Source organism: Oryctolagus cuniculus, chromosome 2 (assembly GCF_051225735.1).
Source record: "Oryctolagus cuniculus isolate XC-2025 breed Fujian yellow rabbit chromosome 2, ASM5122573v1, whole genome shotgun sequence".
In the NCBI taxonomy this organism is placed as follows: domain Eukaryota; kingdom Metazoa; phylum Chordata; class Mammalia; order Lagomorpha; family Leporidae; genus Oryctolagus; species Oryctolagus cuniculus.
In genome coordinates, this window is record NC_142868.1 from 1066175 (window position 1) to 1086412 (window position 20238).

General features: G+C 47.0%; 1 protein-coding gene across 1 annotated transcript in view; it reads right to left on the reverse strand.

Annotated features, from left to right (window-relative positions):
• The window catches only part of POLN (DNA polymerase nu), a 192512-nt gene that overhangs the window by 116820 nt on the left and 55454 nt on the right, over positions 1–20238 (reverse strand). The window contains exons 8-11 of the mRNA XM_089324955.1: positions 19085–19177; positions 7731–7787; positions 6517–6570; positions 5817–5882 (exon numbers count right to left, since the gene is read on the reverse strand). Of these exons, the coding sequence (XP_089181081.1) occupies positions 5817–5882; positions 6517–6570; positions 7731–7787; positions 19085–19177 (270 nt within the window). The remainder of the gene's footprint in view (positions 1–5816; positions 5883–6516; positions 6571–7730; positions 7788–19084; positions 19178–20238) is intronic.

A 20238-nucleotide genomic window follows, 5' to 3' on the forward strand; every position in this document is an offset into this window, starting at 1 on the left:
ACTTATCAGAAAGCTACAATAATGTACAGAGATCAAATGGACAACCTTCAGAGCACAGACATAAACCTTTTTGATTTTGCCAAGACAATTAGATGAAGGAAAGAAGAGTCTTCAATAAATGATGCTGGGACAACTACAAATCCACTTGCAAATGAGATGAATTTAGTTAACCTTTTTTTTTTTTTTTTTTTTTTTTACAGGCAGAGAGGACAGTGAGAGAGAGAGAGACAGAGAGAAAGGTCTTCCTTTGCCGTTGGTTCACCCTCCAATGGCTGCCACGGCTGGTGCATTGCGCTGATCCGAAGGCAGGAGCCAGGTGCTTATCCTGGTCTCCCATGGGGTGCAGGGCCCAAGTACTTGGGCCATCCTCCACTGCACTCCCTGGCCACAGCAGAGAGCTGGCCTGGAAGAGGGGCAACTGGGACAGAATCCAGCACCCCGACCGGGACTAGAACCTGGTGTGCCGGCGCTGCAAGGCGGAGGATTAACCTAGTGAGCCACGGCGCTGACCGTAATGAGATGAACTTAGACACTACGTCACACCATATACAAAAACCGACTCAGAATGGATAATAAACCTAAATGTAAAACCCAACACTATAAAACATCTAGATTAAGATAACAGAATATAATCTTTGTAATCCTGGCTTGGCAAAGATTTCTTAGCAACAATACCAAAACCATGATCCATATAAGAACATATTGATAAACCATAATTCATTAAAATTTAGAACTTCTCTTCAAAAGATAATATAAAAAGAATGAAAAGACAAACCATAGACTGGAAGAAAATCTTTGCTAGATATATATCAGATAAATGACATGGATCTAGAATATACAAAGAATGCGCAAAACTTGATGATATTAAAAAAAAAAAAACTCTTTAAAATGTGCAGAAGTTTTGAGTAGATGCTCCACTAAAGAAAAGTGGACAAGTAAACATATGGAAAGATGATCAACACCATCAGTCATTATAGCAATGCAATTCAAACCACAGTGAGGTTCCACTACACACTACTAGAGTGACTAAAATTAAGGACAGGTGGTTGTCCCAGGGGTTAAAATGCCCATATCCCACATTACAGTATCATGGTTTGAGAGCTGGCCCCAGTTTTTTACTCCAACTTCCTATCAATGAAGACACTGGAAGGCAACGGTGATGGCTCAAGTAACTGGGGCTGGGGTCCTGCCACCCATATGGGAGTCCAGTACTCAGTCTCTGGTTCCTGACTTGGACCCAGCCTATTCCTGGCAATTTGCAGGCATTTGGAAGAGTGAGCCAGTGGATGGGAGCTCTCAATCTATCTGTATCTCTCTCCATCTAGAGTGGAGTGGAGTGGAGTGGAGTGGAGTGGAATAGAATGGAATAGAAGTAAAATAAAAGAACGGCTAAAATTAAGACTGCCCATACCAAGTGCTAGTGGGGTTGTAAGTGAAGCAGAATTCTCATACACTACTGACAAGAATGTCAGTCAGGAGCCAGCAGTGTGATGCAGTGGGTTAAGCGGCTGCCTAAATGCCAGCACCCCTTGTCAGGGCACCAATTCTAGTCCTATCTGCTCTGCTTCTGATCCAGCTTCCTGCCAGTGCACCTGGGAAAGCCGCAGAAGATGGCCTAAGTACTTGGGCCCCTGCACCACGTTGGAGACCTGAAGGGAGTTCAAGATTTCAGGCTTCAGCCTGGACCAGTACCGGCCTTGTGGCCATCTGAGAACTGAGACAGCAAACAAAAGATCTCTTTCTCTCTTTCCCTCTCTGTCACTCTGCCTTTCAAATAAATAAAATAAATCTTTTTTAAAAAATGTCAAATGCTAGAACTACTTTGGAAAACAATTTGGCAGTTTTTATTCTTTTAAAAAATGTATTCATTTATCTGAAAGTCAGGGCTATATATATAGAGAGGCCATCTACCCACCAGTTCACTCCCCAGATGGCCACAACGGGCAGAGCTGGGCCAGGCCAAACCCAGGACACAGGAGCTGCATCAGCACTTCCCACCTGGAAGTCAGGAGCCCAAGCACCTGGTTGTCTTCTGCTGCTTTCCCAAGCCATGGCAGAGAGCTGGATTGGAAGCGGAGCAGCCGGGACACGAACCAGTGCCCATTTGGGACTCCAGTATCATGAGCAGTGGCTTCACCTGCTATGCCACAGGCTGGCCCTGGCAGTTTCTTAAAAAGTAAAACATATACCTGCTATTTCACTCCTTGGCATTCACCTGAGAGGGAAAAAAAAAAGTATGCCTGTATAAAGTCTGTGCATGCATGTACGTAGTGATACCCCAAACTGGTATCTCCAAACTAGAAACAACTCAGATATCAATCAATAGATAACTTTAAAGAAAAATTGGGGTACACAGATTTAAAGGGATACCACTCAGCAATAAAAACAAATGAAGTGCTGAAAAGCAGAACACGGCTGCATTTTGAAATCATAATGCTGCAAAGGAAGCCAAACCAAAAAAGGGATCTCACACTGTGTAATTCCATTTATATAAACTTTCAGAGATTGTAAGTCAACCTATAGTGACAAAAATAAGTCAGTGGTTGCCTGAGGGTAGGGAGGGAGAGATTACAAAGGAGCACAAGTTTACTTTTGGGAGGGATGAGTATGTTCACTCTCTTGATTGTGATGTTTTGATGGTCAAACACATACTGTCAAAATTTACCAAATTTGTTTGTGATGTATAAAATTTGTAATATGTCAATTTATACTTCAGTAAATCTCTTAAAAATGAAGCTGAGCTTGCCATTCCTGGTGAGATACAGGAAGCCTTCTTGCTGCATGCAGCTCTAAGAGATTAGACAACACACAGGACAGCAAGCTGAGGATTCCGCAAGGGCAGCAAGCAAGAGCAGGCTGGAATTTGGAGGACCACCAAACAGGCTGTGTGCTTATCACTTGTTCCCTTCAGTCCTCCTGCCTGGTTGGTCCCGGATATGGGGCCAGTGGCAGGAAGTGTGCGACAGAGTCAGATTACTATAGCCTTAGATTTCTGGCTAAAAGACCAAAAAAAAAAAAAAAAATGAGATTGGCAAAGAACCAGAAATAATTGGAGAGATTATGGAGGGACAGGAGCTCAGCAAAACAACATCGTAAACTTGTTCATAAATCATCGGGCTCAGCTGCAGCTGCACCTGTGCAGTAGCATCCTGACAGCACACACAGACTTTGGGACGCAAGCAAACAGAATGCATCTCAGTTCCTAAAGTGACCACCGGGTGACCATCAAGTGGGGATATCTGACCAGTGCTGCAAAGGTTTTGAGAACTAAACAAATATTGGAACCACACCATGCGGACAACAGGTTGAAACCTGCGTCCTCATGCTCTGACTCCAGCTGCTGCTAATGCAGACCAAGGATGGCCCAAGGACTGGGTCACTCACATGGAGACGGGTACCGAGTTCCTGGCTCCCTCCCGACCTCAGTCATTTGGGGAGTGACCTAGTGGAGCTAGTGGAGCTCTTTCTCCTTCTGTCTTTCCCTCGCCAATTAATACATAGTAATAATGATGATGAAAATGGCCTTAAAACTTGTCAGACTTCCTAAATAACTCCTGAATAGGAAGCAGCATCAACTAAAAGAAAACGCACAGCAGATGTGGTAGCTGGAGAAACCAACTGAACTGCAGGCCGACAGCCGCACTGCTTACAGAGCAGCGTTTGCGTTCATGTTGCTATCAGTGTTGTGATTGCTATTGCTATCAATCAGCCAGATCTAGACCACAGAAGAATTCTCTTAAGTGCCACTTCCAAGTGCCACTCTTCTAGAAGGGGTAAGTCCAAGATACAGCTGGTGACCCAAGAGCTTACAGCCCCAGAGGGGGTGTCTTATACCTGTGTGTCACACCCCAGTACAAGTCTGCCCAGTGCCAGCCTCTTTCTCCTCCTCACAGTCACCCTGCTACCTGTGTGCACTAGGTACGCCATACATGTAAACGTCCAGAGGAAGGTCTATTAACAGAGGGAACCACGGGAAAGACAACTTACACTTTCTCATTCTGTAAATTCCCACAAGATGGGCTTCCGGCCTAACGGCTAAAGTGCTGCTTGGGATACCCCACCCCCGACTGGAATGCCTAGGCTCGAGTTCCTGACTCTGCTCTGGAGTCCAGCTTCCGGCTCATGGGCACTCAGGAGGAGCTGGTAATGGCTCAAGTAACTGGTTTCTGCCACCCATGTGGGAACCTGCATTCAATTTCTAGCTCCCGGTTTTGGCCTAGTCCAGCCTGGCTGCTGAAGGTATTTGGGAAGTGAGCCAATAGATGGGAGCACTCTGTATCCCTCTCAAATAAATGAATACTATTTTAAAACAATTTACATTACATGAATTTCTTTACCATAAACATATATAACAGTATATATTTAAATATAGATTTAATTATTCTTTATTAATGTATAATAGCAATATTTATTGATGTATGATATCGAGATGTTAACTAAAATAGAAAAGCATAATATAAAATAGTATGTCTTTATTTTTGTTGAAAAGATATTATTTTATGAATACGTGTGCTTTGCAAAAAATATGTAAAGATAGTTACCAAGCTGCTAACCAGTGTGCTCTGTGGGGTGGAATAGCTAGTGTTTTTTCTAAAAAGATTTATTGTATATATTATTTGAAAGGCAGAGAGAGAGAGAGAGAGAGATCTTCCATCCACTGGTTCACTTCCCAAGTGGCCACAGGGCCAGGGCTGGACCAGACTAAAGCCAGGAGCCAGAAGCTTCTTCTGGGTCTCCCACACTGGTGCAAGGGGCCCAAGCACCTGGTCTCTCATGTGGGTGGCAGGGATTTAAGCACTCAGGCCATCTTTCTCTGCTTTCCCAGACACATTAGCAGGGAGCTGGATCAGAAGTGGATCCACTGGGATTCAAACTGACGCCTTTATGGGACGCTGATATGGCAGGTGGCAGCTTAATCTGCTATGCCACAATGCTGGCCAGCCCCAGCAAGTGATTTTAATTAGTTTATATTTATTTTGTGTGCTTAAGTAACTGTTCTGTAATGAGAAATCAGAGATAAGTCTTCTTTCTTTCAATAAGATAAAGCCATTTTAAAAACCAACTCTTGTATTACTAAAGCTGTATCATGGGGCTGGCATTGTAGTGCAGAGGGAAGTCCCTGTGTATGATGCCCAGCACCCCATATGGGCGCTGGTTTGAGTCCTGGTTGTTCTACTTCTGATCCAGCTCCCTGCTAATGAGCCTGGGAAGCAGTGGAAGATGGCCCAAGTGCTTAGATCCTTGCCAACCACATGGGAGACCAGGTTGGAGTTCCAGGCTCCTAGTGTAGGACCAGCCTTAGCCCCAGCTATGGCAGCCATTCCGGGCGTCAACCAGTGGATGGAAGAGCCCATGTGCGTGTCCTAACTCTGCCTTAAAAAAAAAAAAAAAAGCTGCATCCTAAATTTAAAGGCATTCATAGCTTTTTCATCAGAGAAGAGTACTTTGCAACAGTCGTAAAATGAAGGTGGCCATGGGAACAGCACCGGGCCCCAGGAACCAGAAGCCGCTTTTCTAGCACAAATTTGAGAGAAGATGGGAAAAGCGGTGTCCCTTCTGCTCTCGGCGTTAGCGTGGTGGGCTTCCAGGTGGAAGAATCCCTTGCTCAGGACGCCACAGGGAGAGGGGAGTCTTACTCGCCCACTTTGCTTCCAGAACACAGAAGATGCTAAATAAGTACTAGCAAAATGAGTAAGCAAACCAAAACACAATTTATCAGTGTAGAATGAAATGAAACACGTACAGGCAAACACATGCAGGCAAAATTTCAATTGCGAGGCACGGAAATTGGCATTTAACAAAAAATGCTAACTCACAGGATGCTTGGCTGAAAGTCTTCCTGTCACAGTTCCAGTTTGATTCCACGTAGAAGAAATGGAGCCCTTGAACAGTTAAAAAGAATCAGTTTAGACTCTGGCAATGCTACGACCCCTCACCTACAACACCTGACACTCACTGCTCCTCCAGAGGTCAGTGAGTCGCTGGGCCTTCCACGCCCAACCCAAAAAGTCCTTGGGGTTACAAAACTCCTGCTGTGTGGTCAAGGATGGGCAAGAAGGAAGTTTCTCTCTTACACAAGCAGAAGCTGTGATAGCACCAAGTAGGCCTTAATGTCACTTACAAATCCAGTCCTGGGGACAGGAGGAGCCAACAGCCTGTGGAGGGACTGTGTGTCACAGACAGGCTCTGTCACTTGCTGTGTGGCCTCAACACAAGTCACAGAACATCTCTGTAGCCTACTCATGTACAAACTAAAACAATAACATCTCAAATAATTCCAAAAAGAGATGCTATAACAGATGAGAACACAGGACAGGTGCACAGCTCCAACACAAATAGATTTTAAAGTAGAACATCAGCTTAATCCAGAAGATCTGAATAATCACAAAATCATGGCTCATGGTTTTAAGAATATTAGATTATTTCCTAACTTAATAAATTATCAAAGTTCTATGTATCTGAACATATATATGAACTATATTCTTAATCATATCTTTTTCTTAGAGCTTCAATTACCTCTCTCATGCAAGCAAGTAATCCATCCACGAAGGTTGACTTGATCTTGTGAACCTAAGTTACAAAGACAAGAATAACAATTTTCCATGTTTAAGTATTTCTCAGGTGCAAGCATCAGTGTAGCCCTTCACAGAGTGCTGGGCATGTGCCGCTGGCGTCACCTTGGATAACTCTAGGAAGCCCCGGAACGACTTTCGGAGATACAAGGATAAATAACACTGGTCCACAGAGAGTGAAGTCTCTCTACCCTTTTAAAATATTATTCTGGAATAGTTTTAGATCTACAGAAAAATGGCAAACATCAATAAATGCCTCTGGCCCACAAAGTAGGCCATTTTGTTTTCTTCTCATGCTTACATTGCTTCAGGAAGGACTATTTGGAAAACGAATTTCTGCACAGTGGCCAGGCCCTCACAGACAGCAAGACACAGCTCAGTAACCAGCAGTGCTGGGGGTACAGGTGGTGGCAACAATAAATGAGGTTCACAGAGAACGTCTTCTTTAAAGAAATTTCTTAAAGAGACACATTTGAAAGGCAGAGTTACAGAGAGACAGAGTAAAAGATGGAGAGACAGCTCTTCCATCTACTGGTTTACTCCGCCAAACGACTGCAATGACCAGAACTGGGCCAGGCCAAAGCAGGAGTCAGGAGCTTCACCCGGATCTCCTACCTGGGTGCAGAGGCCCAGGTACTTGGCCATCTTCCATTGCTTTCCCAGGTGCATTAGCAGGGAGCTGGATCAGAAGTAGAGCCGGAACTTGAACTGGCACCCATTTGGGATGCTGGTGACCTAACCCACTATACCACAATGCTGCTCCCCAAACATAGAGAACTTCTGAAGTAAATGCAGGTGTATAAACAGAGAAAACCTGAGTAGCTAGAAGAGGAAAGAGGGCAGGGCATGAATGCCCTGGTAAATGTACAAGATGATGAAACATGCTAGAAACCAGAGGCGCCTAGAAACCAGACGAAGCGGGCTTTGCGGGAGCTCGGTGCTGGTGGGAGTGCATCACGCGGGAGCCGCACAGTAATGACATGCCTGACATTTTCTCTGAATGTTCAGTTATCTTTCTCCATGTAGGATTCATACTGGCTGCCTTGAAGAGAACTGTACTCCCTCAGGACACGGTCAGGGCAGCTTCAGCGCATGTGGTTGTCTGGGACCATGTGGCTCCCTTTCATCACCAACTTACTTACCAAAGATTTACCTTACCTGTCTATATTCCAGAATTATCTTGGGTAGCGGATGAAGGTCTTGCAGGGCATTTAACTAAAAAATGAAAAGAAACATCACCAACTTGGTCCTTCATTTTACCATTTCAAACACTTATTTTCAGCTGGAGAAAGTTCTAGTAATAAATGGTATAATTGAGTATATTTTCCAAATGAAGACTTATAATACACTCAATTTATCAAATGTCTTAATCCTAATCTCACGCAAAATCATTCTACTGTTCCCATGGAAGTTAAAATACTTCACATGAGCATGGAAATAAGATTCCTTGAGATTTAAATTACTGAAATCTAAATCTGGGGCATGTAAAGTAACACATAGGGGAGAAAATTAAGAAAATGCCTACAAACGTGTGACTCAACGGTTTAGGAACAGTCACTATTTGAATCACAAGTGATCTGGGCACAATTTCAGGGAAGTAGCACTGGAACATGGCTATCAAATTTAAAAAAAGAAAATATAACATACATGCTGGAAGGTGCAAACTAGGAAGAAGAGTTTGTTGAATTATCAGAGTGAACTCACCGTGGAACGGCTGCCCACATTAACACATGGAACATTCCTGTTTCCCTTTAGTCCCTGCCCCTTCCCAGGGGTAACCGCCACCCTGACCTCTACCACCGCCGGCTACACTGCCCTGTTTCTGAACTTCCTACCGATGGAACAGGATAGGTACTGTGTGTGGTTTGTTTTGTCCAATATTAGGTCGGAAGGTTCCTCTAAGTTGTATGAATAAAGGACAATTATTTACTCCCTCATCCTGCATGGATGTAAAGGCGTTTCCATTTTGGGCCATTACATACAATGTTACTATGAAAATTATGCTGCACAGACTCCAGTCAGCATATGCCCAGGTGTGAGACTGCTGGTCAGCGTCAGCAGAGGCACACCAGCTCTCCAAAGTGTGCTAGTTTATACCTCTATCAAGCAACACACAGATGCTCCAGGTGCTCCACATCTTTTCCAATGCATTTTTTTTTTTTTTTTTTGACAGGCAGAGTGGACAGTGAGAGAGAGAGACAGAGAGAAAGGTCTTCCTTTTGCCGTTGGTTCACCCTCCAATGGCCGCCGCAGCCGGTGCATCGCGCTGATCTGATGGCAGGAGCCAGGTGCTTTTCCTGGTCTCCCATGGGGTGCAGGGCCCAAGCACTTGGGCCATCCTCCACTGCACTCCCGGGCCACAGCAGAGAGCTGGCCTGGAAGAGGGGCAACTGGGACAGAATCCGGCGCCCCAACTGGGACTAGAACCCGGTGTGCCGGTGCCGCAAGGCGGAGGATTAGCCTAGTGAGCTGCAGCGCTGGCAGTCTTTTATTTTTTTTAAGATGTATTTATTTATTTATTTATTTGAAAGTCAGAGTTAGGCAGAGAGAGAGAGAGAGAGAGAGAGGAAGAGGAAGAGGAAGAGGAAGAGGAAGAGGAAGAGGAAGAAGAAGAAGAGGAAGAAGAAGAAGAAGAAGAAGAAGAAGAAGAAGAGAGGAGAGGAGAGGAGAGGAGAGGAGAGGAGAGGAGAGGAGAGGAGAGGAGAGGAGAGGAGAGGAGAGGAGAGGAGAGGAGAGGAGAGGAGAGAGCGCAAGCGCGCACGCGCGCTTCCATCTGCTGGTACATTCCCCAACTGGCTACAATGGCTGGAGCTGTGCCGATCCAAAGCCAGGATCCAGGGGCATCTTCCAGATCTCTGACATGGGTGCAGGGACCCAAGGATTTGAGCCATCTTCTGTTTTTCCAGGCCATAGCAGAGAGCTGGATCAGAAGTGGAGCAGCCGGGACTTGAACCAGCACCCATATGGGATGCTGGCACTGCAGGCGGTGGCTTTACCTATTATGCCACAGAACTGGCCCCAATCAATGCATAGTCTTAATTTGAGCTGTTCTGCCAAACGAGAAGTGATATCTCACTGCCATTTGCATTTCCCCAAAGACTAATGAAGTTGGCCACAATGCATATATTTATTGACCAATTGTAATACTTTCTTTCATTAAACCCCTGTTAATATCTTTTGCTCGTTAAAAAAACTGGATTATGTATTTTTCCTTCCTAAATTACAGGAGTGTGTTATTCTGAACAGTGTTTGGTCAGTTATATTTATTGGAGATAGCTTCTCACCTTCTGTGGCTTACTTTTTTACAGGTTTAGTGGTATCTTTTCATAAATATTCATAATTTCACTCTTGCTCTATTTATCAATCTTTCCCTTTACAATTGAAACACTTTGTGGACTGTTTATGAATGTTTACCTACCTCAGGATCTTGAAGATATCCTTTTCTGTTACCGTCTCCAATCTTTACTGTTTTGCCTTCTCCATTGAGATATAGGATTCACTGGAATTTACTTGTGTGCATAGTGTGCAATGAGGGTGAAGATGACTGGCCCCGAGTCATTGTACAGGCCCTGCTTACTCAGCTTTGCAGTGCAACCCCTATCAGAAACCCTTACCATATATGGGAGCTTGTGGATTTTCTTTTTTTTAATATTTATTTTATTTATTTGAAAGGCAAAGTTACAGAGAGAGAGAGAGAGAGAGAGAGAGAGAGAGAGATCTTCCATCTGCCAACTCACTCCCCAAATGGTACAACGGCCAGGGCTGGGCCACGCTGAAGCAAGGAGCCAGGAGCTTCATCAGGGTCTGCCACAGGGATGCAGGGGCCCAAGGACCTGGGGCATTCTGCTGCTTTCCCAGGTGCATTAGCAGGGAGCTGGATCGGAAGTGCCCACATGAGATGCTGGAGTTGCAGGCGGCAGCTACTCATTACACCACGATGCCGCCACCACCACCACCACCCCATTTTTTTAAAAAAGATTTATTTTATTTATTTGAAAGGCAGAGTGACAGAGGCAGAGGCAGAGAGAAAAAGATCTTCTATCCATTGATTCACTCCCCAAATAGCTGCAACGGCTGGCTGGGGCTGGGCCAGACCAAAGCCAGGAGCCAGGAACTCCATCTAGGTCTCCTGCATGGGTGCCGGGTTCAAGTACTTGGGTCATCCTCTGCTGCCTTCCCAGGCACATTAGTAGGAACGTGGATAGGAAGCAGAGCAGCCAGGACATGAAGGGGGCTCCAATACAGAACCCAGAGTCACAGGCGGCAGCTTAACCGGCTACGCTGATGCTGGCTCCCACTTGGGGATTTTCTAGTGGTCCCTTGGTCTATTTATTTATCCTTGAGTCTGTACCAACTGGTATCACTTACTCAGTTCCTAGTAATTCTCATTGCTTTATAATTAGTCACAATATCGAACAGAATAAGTCCTCCAACAGTGCTTTTATTTCTCCCACGATTATCTTGGCACTTACTAGTTTTTTGCATTTCCATATAAACCTGGAAATAAGCTTGCCAATTTCTAACAAAAAACTCCTTCTGTAAATCTGTAAATCAACTTAGGGGAGAACTCATGATATGATCTTAATTTAACAGTATAAACCACTGAACATATCCTTCTTGATAAATACAGAGGACACAGAATCCCGGCCAGGCCTAGAGACATCAATCAGAGTCACGACTGGCATCAGACACAGGCGCTGCTCAGGGGAGGAGCCTTGCCTCGGTGCAATGCAGAATCCTGGTTTTCTCAGAAAAGCCACCACCAGGGGGATAAAGTGCATGAAAACACTTACCCAAGAAAACTGCTCAGGATATCTAACTCTCCTTATCTTGAAACCTTTCTTACAAAATGACTTTCTAACCAGTCTTTCATGGTCTTGACTGGAGCAGCTGAGAACACTGGAGAAAACAATCCAGTGTCTGATCACAAAAAAATGTGGACAAACGACTACAAGCACTGGTTAAGGATCAGGGCTGGGGCGGCAGGCTGCCTGCAGCTCTGCTGCCTCTTCAGGCGCTCCGTGGGCTCCTGACTCCGTTTCTCCCGATCTCTCTTCATGCTCTGCCCACTCTAGAGCCCCTCATTTGTGCCTCCTCCCTCTGACTTCCGCATGTCAATTTCATGGAGTTCAACTCTGTTGTCAAAGCTGACTGCACAAGAGAATCAGCCGCAGAAACTGCCCGGAGTAGGCTGCCTGCCCCATGCTGCCCTGGTGGGTCAGCTGTGGGCCGGGCCATCAAAGCAGTGCTTTCCAAATCTCAGCTGGGGTAGAGGACCAACATTTTCAGGGTGACCATAACAAAAGCCACCGACAGCTTCCACATGTGTATCTCCAATGTGGGGCATGGGACGTGGGACTTGTCCTGAGCCCTACCCTACAGATCCAGCCGCTGAGGTGGCATGGGACATTCGTGTTTCTGTGCACTTGACTACATTCTTGATTACCCCTCCCCAGCCACCACCACCACCACCACCAAATAAACTGTCCCTGTACCAGTTTTCCCTGAGTAGTGGGCCCATCTGCCTGCCCAGGTGCACCACTTAGTACACCTTGAACTACCCAAACCCTGCCTTATTCACACTCATATGAATGTATCAGAAGGTCCTTTCTACTCTAAAGGTGCCTCATTTTCACTGCTGTCACCTGGCCTACAGTGACATCTGCTCCAGAACAAGTGACAGCCTATTAATCAGTCTCTTTCATCCTCCAATCAGCTTTAAGACTGGGCTTTTGGCCGGCACCGCGGCTCACTAGGCTAATCCTCCGCCTAGCGGCGCCGGCACACCGGGTTCTAGTCCCGGTTGGGGCGCCGGATTCTGTCCCGGTTGCCCCTCTTCCAGGCCAGCTCTCTGCTGTGGCCAGGGAGTGCAGTGGAGGATGGCCCAAGTGCTTGGGCCCTGCACCCCATGGGAGACCAGGAAAAGCACCTGGCTCCTGGCTCCTGCCATCGGATCAGCGCGGTGCGCCGGCCGCAGCGCGGCAGCCATTGGAGGGTGAACCAACGGCAAAGGAAGACCTTTCTCTCTGTCTCTCTCTCTCTCACTGTCCACTCTGCCTGTCAAAAAAAAAAAAAAAAAAAAGAAAAAAGACTGGGCTTTTAAAAACATATCTTGAGGCCGGCACTGTGGCATAGTGGGTAAAGCCGCCACCTGTGGTGCCAGCATTCCATATGGGAACCGATTCTAGTTTCGGCTGCTCCACTTACTATCAAGCTCTCAGCTGTGGCTTGGGAAATCACCAGAAGACAGCCCAAGTGCTTGGGCCCCTGAATCCGTGTGAGAGACCTGTAAAAAGCTCCTGGCCCTGGCTTCGGATTGGCACAGCTCCAGCCATTGCAGCCAATTGGGGAATGAACCAGTGGATGGAAGACCTCTCTCTCTCTCTCTGCCTCTCCTTCTCTCTCTGTGTAACTCTGACTTTCAAATACATAAATAAATCTTTAAAAAACAAAACCATATCTTAGGGTCAATAATGTGGTACAGCAGGGGAAGCCACAACCTATGCCACTGGCATCCCTTATTGGGGCCAGTTCCATTCCTGGCTGCTCCACTTCTGACCCAGCTCCCTGCAAATGTGCCTAGAAAGATGGCCTATCTATTTGGGCCCTGCCACCCACAAGGGAGACCCAGATGGAGTTCCAGACTCCTGGCTTTGGCCTGGACTTGCCCCAGTTGTTGTGGCTATTTGGGAAGTGAATCAATGGAAGGAAGATTTCTTTTTTTTTTCTCTCTCTCTCTCTCCCCCTCTCTGTAATTCTTCCTTTCAAAAAAATAATAAATATTAACAAATTTAAAAATAAAAACATATCTAGGGGCAGGCACTGTGGCTCAGTGGATTAAAGGTGTGGTTAAAGATGCATCTCATAGAGACGCCAGTTTGCATCCCAGCTGCTCCACTTCCAATCCAGCTCCTTGCTAATGGTTATCAGAAAGCAGTGGAGGAGGGCCCAAGTGCTTGGGCCCCTGCACATGGGAGACCTAGAGGAAGCTTCCGGCTCCTGGCTCCTGGCTTCAGTCTGGCCCAGTCCTGGTTGTTGCAGCCATCTGGGGAGTGAACCAGCAGATGGAAGACCTCTCTCTCTGTCTCTCCTTCTCTCTATAACTCTGCCTTACACACACATACACACACTCACACACACACACACACACACTGACATTACCAGGTACTGGCAAGGATGTGAAGCAACAAGAACTCCCATTCACTGCCAGTGGGAGTGCAAAAAGGTTTGCTCCTTTGGAAGACAGTTTGTTCTTACTAAACTACATACTTACAGCACACAGTCTAGCAACTGCATACCTCCCTGTTTACCCAAATAAGTGAAAACCTATGTCCACACAAAAAATCTGTGCATAGATATTTATAGCTGCTTTATTTGTAACTGTCAAAACTGGGAAGCAACCAAGATGCCCTTTAGTAGATGAACAGATAAATGATGGTATGTTCAGACAATAGAATATTATTCAACACTAAAGAGAAATGAGCTACCAACACAAGAAAAGACATGGGAAAAACTAAGTGCATATTACTAAGTGAAGGAAACTAATCTGAAAGACTACATATTACATGATTCCAACAATATGATGTTCTAGAACATGCAAACTCGAGAGAGAGTAAAAAGATCAGGGATTGTCAAGGGTTAGGCCAGAGCACAAAGACTTTTACGGCAATGAAACATTCTGCATACTATAGTAGTAGATATAAGTGCTCACACATTTGTCCAAACCCATAGAACGTCCAATACCAAGAATGAACCCTGATATAGACGTTGGGTAATAGGATGAGCCAGTGGAGGTTCATCAGTTGTAACAAATGCACTCCTCTGGTGAGGAATGTTGATAGTGGAGGGGATCATGCATTTGTAGGGGCTGATGGCATACGGGAACTCTACATTCTGTTTAATTTTGCTGTGAACCTAAAATTGTTCAGGAAAAATTGAGTCCCCCTGCCCTGCACCTATCTCCAGCTTTTGAACTCCAAAACTTAGACCAGCAGCCTTTGTCTTAACAGCTTTCCAGCATCTGAAGCCCCACAGTTCTCTGAGAACATGTGGCTTTACTAAGAGAATGCGCGCGCGCGCGCACACACACACACACACACACACACCCCAAAGCCTTCAGTTAGTTCAAGCAGGACTCATGTTCCCCCCCCTTGTGAGTCCGCCAATGGGAGAGAATTTCCACTATCCCCCAGCAGCAGCAAATGATGGAGGAGGCCCCTGGCTTGACACCAGAGGTCTATGGAACACCCCCCTGCACAGATGCAGGAAGATGCCAGCTCTATGCCCCTGTGGGGTGTCAGTGAACACTGGTGCTGCCAGAGAACTGAAGTCACATGGATCACGTTCTCAGCCTCCAGTACATTGAACGTAGAAATCAATAATGAAAGACACCGGGGAAGCCCCCACACATTTGGAAACTTTAGGACACTTCCACACAACTCAGGAGTCAAAGAATTCTAATGGAAATAAGAAACTGTGTGGAATTAAATAATGAGAAAAAGAGTACTTATCACAACCTGAGGAATTCCTTTGAGATTTACTGAGCAACTCTGCCCGTGCATTGTTTCGAGCACTGGGAATGTCCTCTGGACAAAGTCCACACCCTGCTAGAACTAAAACCTAACTCAGTAGGGGGAGCTGGGCAGTAACAATCCTGTGTGAAGCCCTGTCATTGGCTCCAAGAACACAATGGGAGAAAGGGGCAGGCACTGGGAAGGATGAAGGAGACAGAGGGAGGGAAGCAGTGGGCAGGAGCTTAGTTTTCAGTTTGGAACCATGGGCATGTGTTACCTACTAAAAGTTAATTTTTTTTAAAAATGCACAGAATGAGTAAGCATGACTTACTCATTAAATAAGAGAGTAAGGCTAACACGGTGTCAATCGTGTCTCTGTAGAAAAAAGACGAGTCTCCCTGTTAAAATCACTGTCTAACTCTGCTTACAGGTAACTCAGAACCAGGAGAGTTCTCACACCGCAAGCTGGCGGGAAGCAAGGCTGCTGCCGAGGGAAGGGCAGCAGTGCCGATGGCGCCAGGACGGAAAATGAGCCGACTGGGGCTCCCAGAGAGCAGGCACAGACGGGGCCTTGCACAATGGCTGCTGGAGCTTCGGGGCTCACTTCCCACATGTGCTCTGCGAGTGAGGAGACGCAGGCCTGAGTCTCTCCAGCAGGAAGGGGCTTAGCTCCCAGCAGCCACTTGCTGTCTCGGGGCTCCATGAGCAGACATTCAGTTCAGCCCCACGAGAGGCTGATTTTAGGACATTTTGGTTTTCCAAACAAAGTGAGGGCTTTGGTCTGTGCAACCTACATTCTAGTGAAATAAGCAAACTAATACCTAGGACAATTATAGATAATGTGTAAAAATAAATCAAGGTGAAGACATAGGGAGCAACGGGGGCCTCAAGGGGGGCTCAACAGGGGCCTCCAGGAAAGGTCTCCTGAAGACAACATGCAAGCTGACAATCAGGCCACTGGGGTAAACCTGTGGCCAGTCCAGGGACCTAGGAATGAGCCTGTGTAGAAAGCTGTGTGCAGCCGGCATGCTCACAGGGGAGCGACAGGGCCAGACCCAGGGCCAAGGGTTGCATTCACAGGCTTGGGGCCGACTAAGTGCGATGGGAACCACTGGAGATTCCAGTCAGGGGAGCAACACGATCTCCAGTGTTTTAAAAGCAAGCTCTGCCTAGAGCTGAGGAATGGCCAGCAGGTGGGGAGGAGTGGAAGCCTGGTTTGGAGTACTCAAAGGAGAGGGGACAGAGGGACGAGAGGGGACAGAGGGGGCAGGTTCAGGACATGCTTTGTAGGCAGAGACCATGAGGCTTGCTATGGGTGAGATGGGAAGAAAGGCAGAGATGAGTCCCAGGCGTGTGGCTGGCGCAGCCCATGGTACAGGCCATGTTTGGTGGATGACGGAGAACTTGTGTCTGGCACCGTCCTCCTAAGTCCTGCTGGACACACAGACATACTCAGCTGGGAAAGTACTCTTGTCATCATCTTCCTCTTACAGATCAGAACACTGAGGCACATAGCTGCCAACAAACGTGGCCCGAACCGTGCAAGTAGGCATGGTGGCTGATCCACTGGCCCTGCTCTCACTCCGTACTCCACACTGGCTCCCACGGACATGGGAGGAGGATGGGGCCCTTCTCCATTGTGAAGAAGAACAGGATCTGAAAGACGGGAATTCTGGGTTACCTCTACAGGAGGCCATTATTACCCAGTGTGGGCACAGTCTCAGAGCACCGGGCTTCACGAGGTCCTGAATCCAAGGTCCCAACAGGGCTGAGAGGAGCAAGAAGACTGTGCTGGGTGCTGGGGGGCAGTCCGGCCAGAGAAGTCCTCTCCGAAGGAAACGTCTTCTGCTGCCGACCAGAGCTGGCGAGCACGGGGAGCACCGTCTGCAGCTCCGAGCTGGTTCTCTGTGAATGCACTCACCGCTCTCCCACACTGCGTCCTTCCAGGACAAGCATCTGCTGACCTCTGGATGTCTATTCATACTCTGCCGTCCTAGCAGAGTCGACTCTCAGTACTTTTTATAGAAAGCTTCTATTTAATAAGTATAAATTTCAAAAGTACAACTTTTGGATTATAGCGGTTCTTCCCCCCATAACCACCCTCCCACCCACAAAACATCCCATCTCCTACTCTGTCGCTCCCCCTCTTCATGGAGGAACGACACTAGACCCTGCCTAGGCTTCATATCCGAGTCACGGCACCATTATGTCACTCCCCGTCTTCGTGGAGGAACGACATAGGACCCTGCGCTGTTCTTTTGTCTGCTCGGCCCTCCCCGGGTTTGCTGCTGGTCCTTCCCGGGTTGGCTACCGACCCTTCCACCTCCGTGGAAGGGCGGTTCCCCCTAGCCACTTTCCCCACTTCCGCGGGGGAGCGGCACACCGCAGGCCGGCTCTCTCGGGGGCTGCACAGGTGTTCCTTCAGATAGATGTTCCTGGTGCATGTTGTCTCTCTCCTCCTTTATAGTCCTCTTCCACCAATCCCAACTCTGCTACCCACACTCCGAGTACGCTGCTCTCCTCCAATCAGGAGCAAGATCAGCTCCTGCAGCTCAGTCAATCAAATTGGCGAGAGGCAGCTACGTAGAAGTTGTTACTCCCTTCTCAGCGCCATATTGTGGGAGAGCAGATGCATAGAATAAGTCTTAATTCCAGTAACTTAGTCTAGTCCGAGTTGCTCCCCACACTACTCCCTCTCCCATCCCATTCTTCATTAAGATTCATTTTAAATTATCTTTATATAAAGAAGATCAACTCTGTACCAGTAAAGAATTCAACAGTTTGCACCCACACAGTCATACAAAGTATAAAGAACTGTTTGAAGATTAGTTTTACCGTTAATTCTCATAGTACAACACATTAAGGACAGAGGTCCTGCATGGGGAGCAAGTACACAGTGAATCCTGTTGTTGATTTAACAATTGGCACTCTTATTTATGCTGTCAGTGATCTCCCAAGGCTTTTGTCATGAGCTGCCAAGGCTATGGAAGCCTCTTATGTTCACAAACTCTGACTTTATTTAGACAGGGCCATAGTCAAAGTGGAAGTTCTCTCCTCCCTTCAGAGAAAGGTACCTCCTTCTTTGATGGCCCCTTCTTTCCACTTACAGAGATCTTTCACGTAGGCCATTTTTTTGCCACAGTGTCTCGGCTTTCCATGCCTGAGATACTCTCATGGGCTTTTTAGCCAGATCTGAATGCCTTAAGAGCTGATTCTGAGGCCAGGGTGCTGTTTAGGGCATTTGTCATTCTATGAGTCGACTCTCAGTACTCTTTGTCAGTTTAAAAGTATATTCCTCTCAAGAGAGGGGCAGCTAATTCTCTGCAACAAATCTGGGAGAGAAAAGAGGACTGATGACCTTTCCCATTCTCAGTCTCTTTCGGGAGATGAAACAAAGCGAGTGGGATTGGGATGTCAGAAATTTGGTTTTAAGAACAAAACCCCACCAAATTATCTTTTGCAGGAAGTCAAGCCGATCTGTTGCTTCTGAAAAAATGTACTTACTGCTGGCCACTTTCTCCTTAGTCCACTGCTGGGAGCGCAATCTTGGGGAGGAGCCTGAGGGGCTGCCCTCTAAGGGAGCTCCAGTGGGTCTGAGGTGAGTCATAGATGGGCTATCATTTCAAAGAAAGAAAAGATGGGACCAGCATTGTGGCGCAGCGGGTTAAAGCCCCAACCTGCAGCGCCAGAATCCCATATGGGTGCTGGTTCTTGTCCCAGCTATTCCTCTTCCTATCCAGCTCTCTGCTATGGCCTGGGATAGCAATGGAGGATATCCCAAGTCCTTGGGCCCCTGCACCTGTGTGGGAGACCCAGAAGAAGCTCCTGGCTCCTGGCTTCAGATCAGCTCAGCTCTGGCTGTTGTGGCCATTTGGGGAGTGAACCAGTGGATGGAAGACCTCGCTCTATTTCTGGCTCTACATCTTTTTGTAACCCTTTCAAATAAATTTTTTTAAAATTTAAAAAAAATAAAAATAAAAGAAGATTTCTAAAGCTTACCACAGCTTCTGACGTGGATGGGTATTTCTGCAGCCCTGTTTTGGGGAGACGCCTTTGACTCAGCAAGTGTAGCTTTAACTTGTCAAAGAGGATCTTCAGGAAAAGCCATTTTCAAGTGTTGAGAGTTCCAGATTGGAAAGAAGCAACATTATTGTTAGAGTTAAAACCATCAGCACAGAAGACACCAGACACAGATGTTACAAAATGCTTAAATTCTGATTTAGTGGCTTCTAAAAGGCTTTTTTTTTTTTTTAAATTATGTCTTGGGGCCAGCGCTGTGGCATAGCGGGGTGGGGCTACTGCCTGCAGTGCTGGCATCTCACGTGGGTGCTGGTTTGAGTCCCGGCTGCTCCACTTCTGATCTGGCTCTCTGCTATGGCCTGGGAAAGAAGTATAGGATGGCCCAAGTCTTTGGGGCTCCTGCACCCGTGTTGGAGATCTGGAGGAGGCTCCTGGCTTCAGATGGGCGCAGCTCTGGCCGTTGCGGCCAATTGGGGAGTGAACCAGCGGATAGAAGACCTCTCTCTCTCTCTCTGCCTCTCCTCTGTATGGCTCTTTCAAATAAATAAATAAATATTTTTAAAAATTATGTATTTAGGGGGGCTGGCGCCGTGGCTCACTTGGCTAATCCTCCGTCTGTGGTGCTGGCATCCCTTATGGGCGCCGGGTTCTAGTCCCGGTTGCTTCTCCTCCAGTCCAGCTCTCTGCTGTGGCCCGGGAAGGTAGTAGAAGACGGCTCAAGTGCTTGGGCCCCTGCACCCATGTGGGAGACCAGGAAGAAGCACCTGGCTCCTTGCTTTGGATCAGCGCAGAGCCGGCCATAGCGGCCATTTGGGGGGTGAACCAACGGAAGGAAGACCTTTCTCTCTGTCTCTATATCTCTACCTGTCAAATAAAAAAAAATATGCATTTAGTTTAAAGGCAGAGTTACAGAGAGAGAGGGAGAGAGAGAGACAAATATTCTATCCTCTGGTTCACCTCCTAAATGCCACAATAGCTGGGACTGGGCTCCATCTCCCACGTGGGTGGCAGGGACCCAAGTTCTTGGGCCATTTTCTACTGCCTTCCTAGGAACACTAGCAGGAAGCTGCATCAGAAGTGGAGAAGCCGGAACTCTAACTGGTGCTCATATGGGATGTTGGTGTCGAACGGCT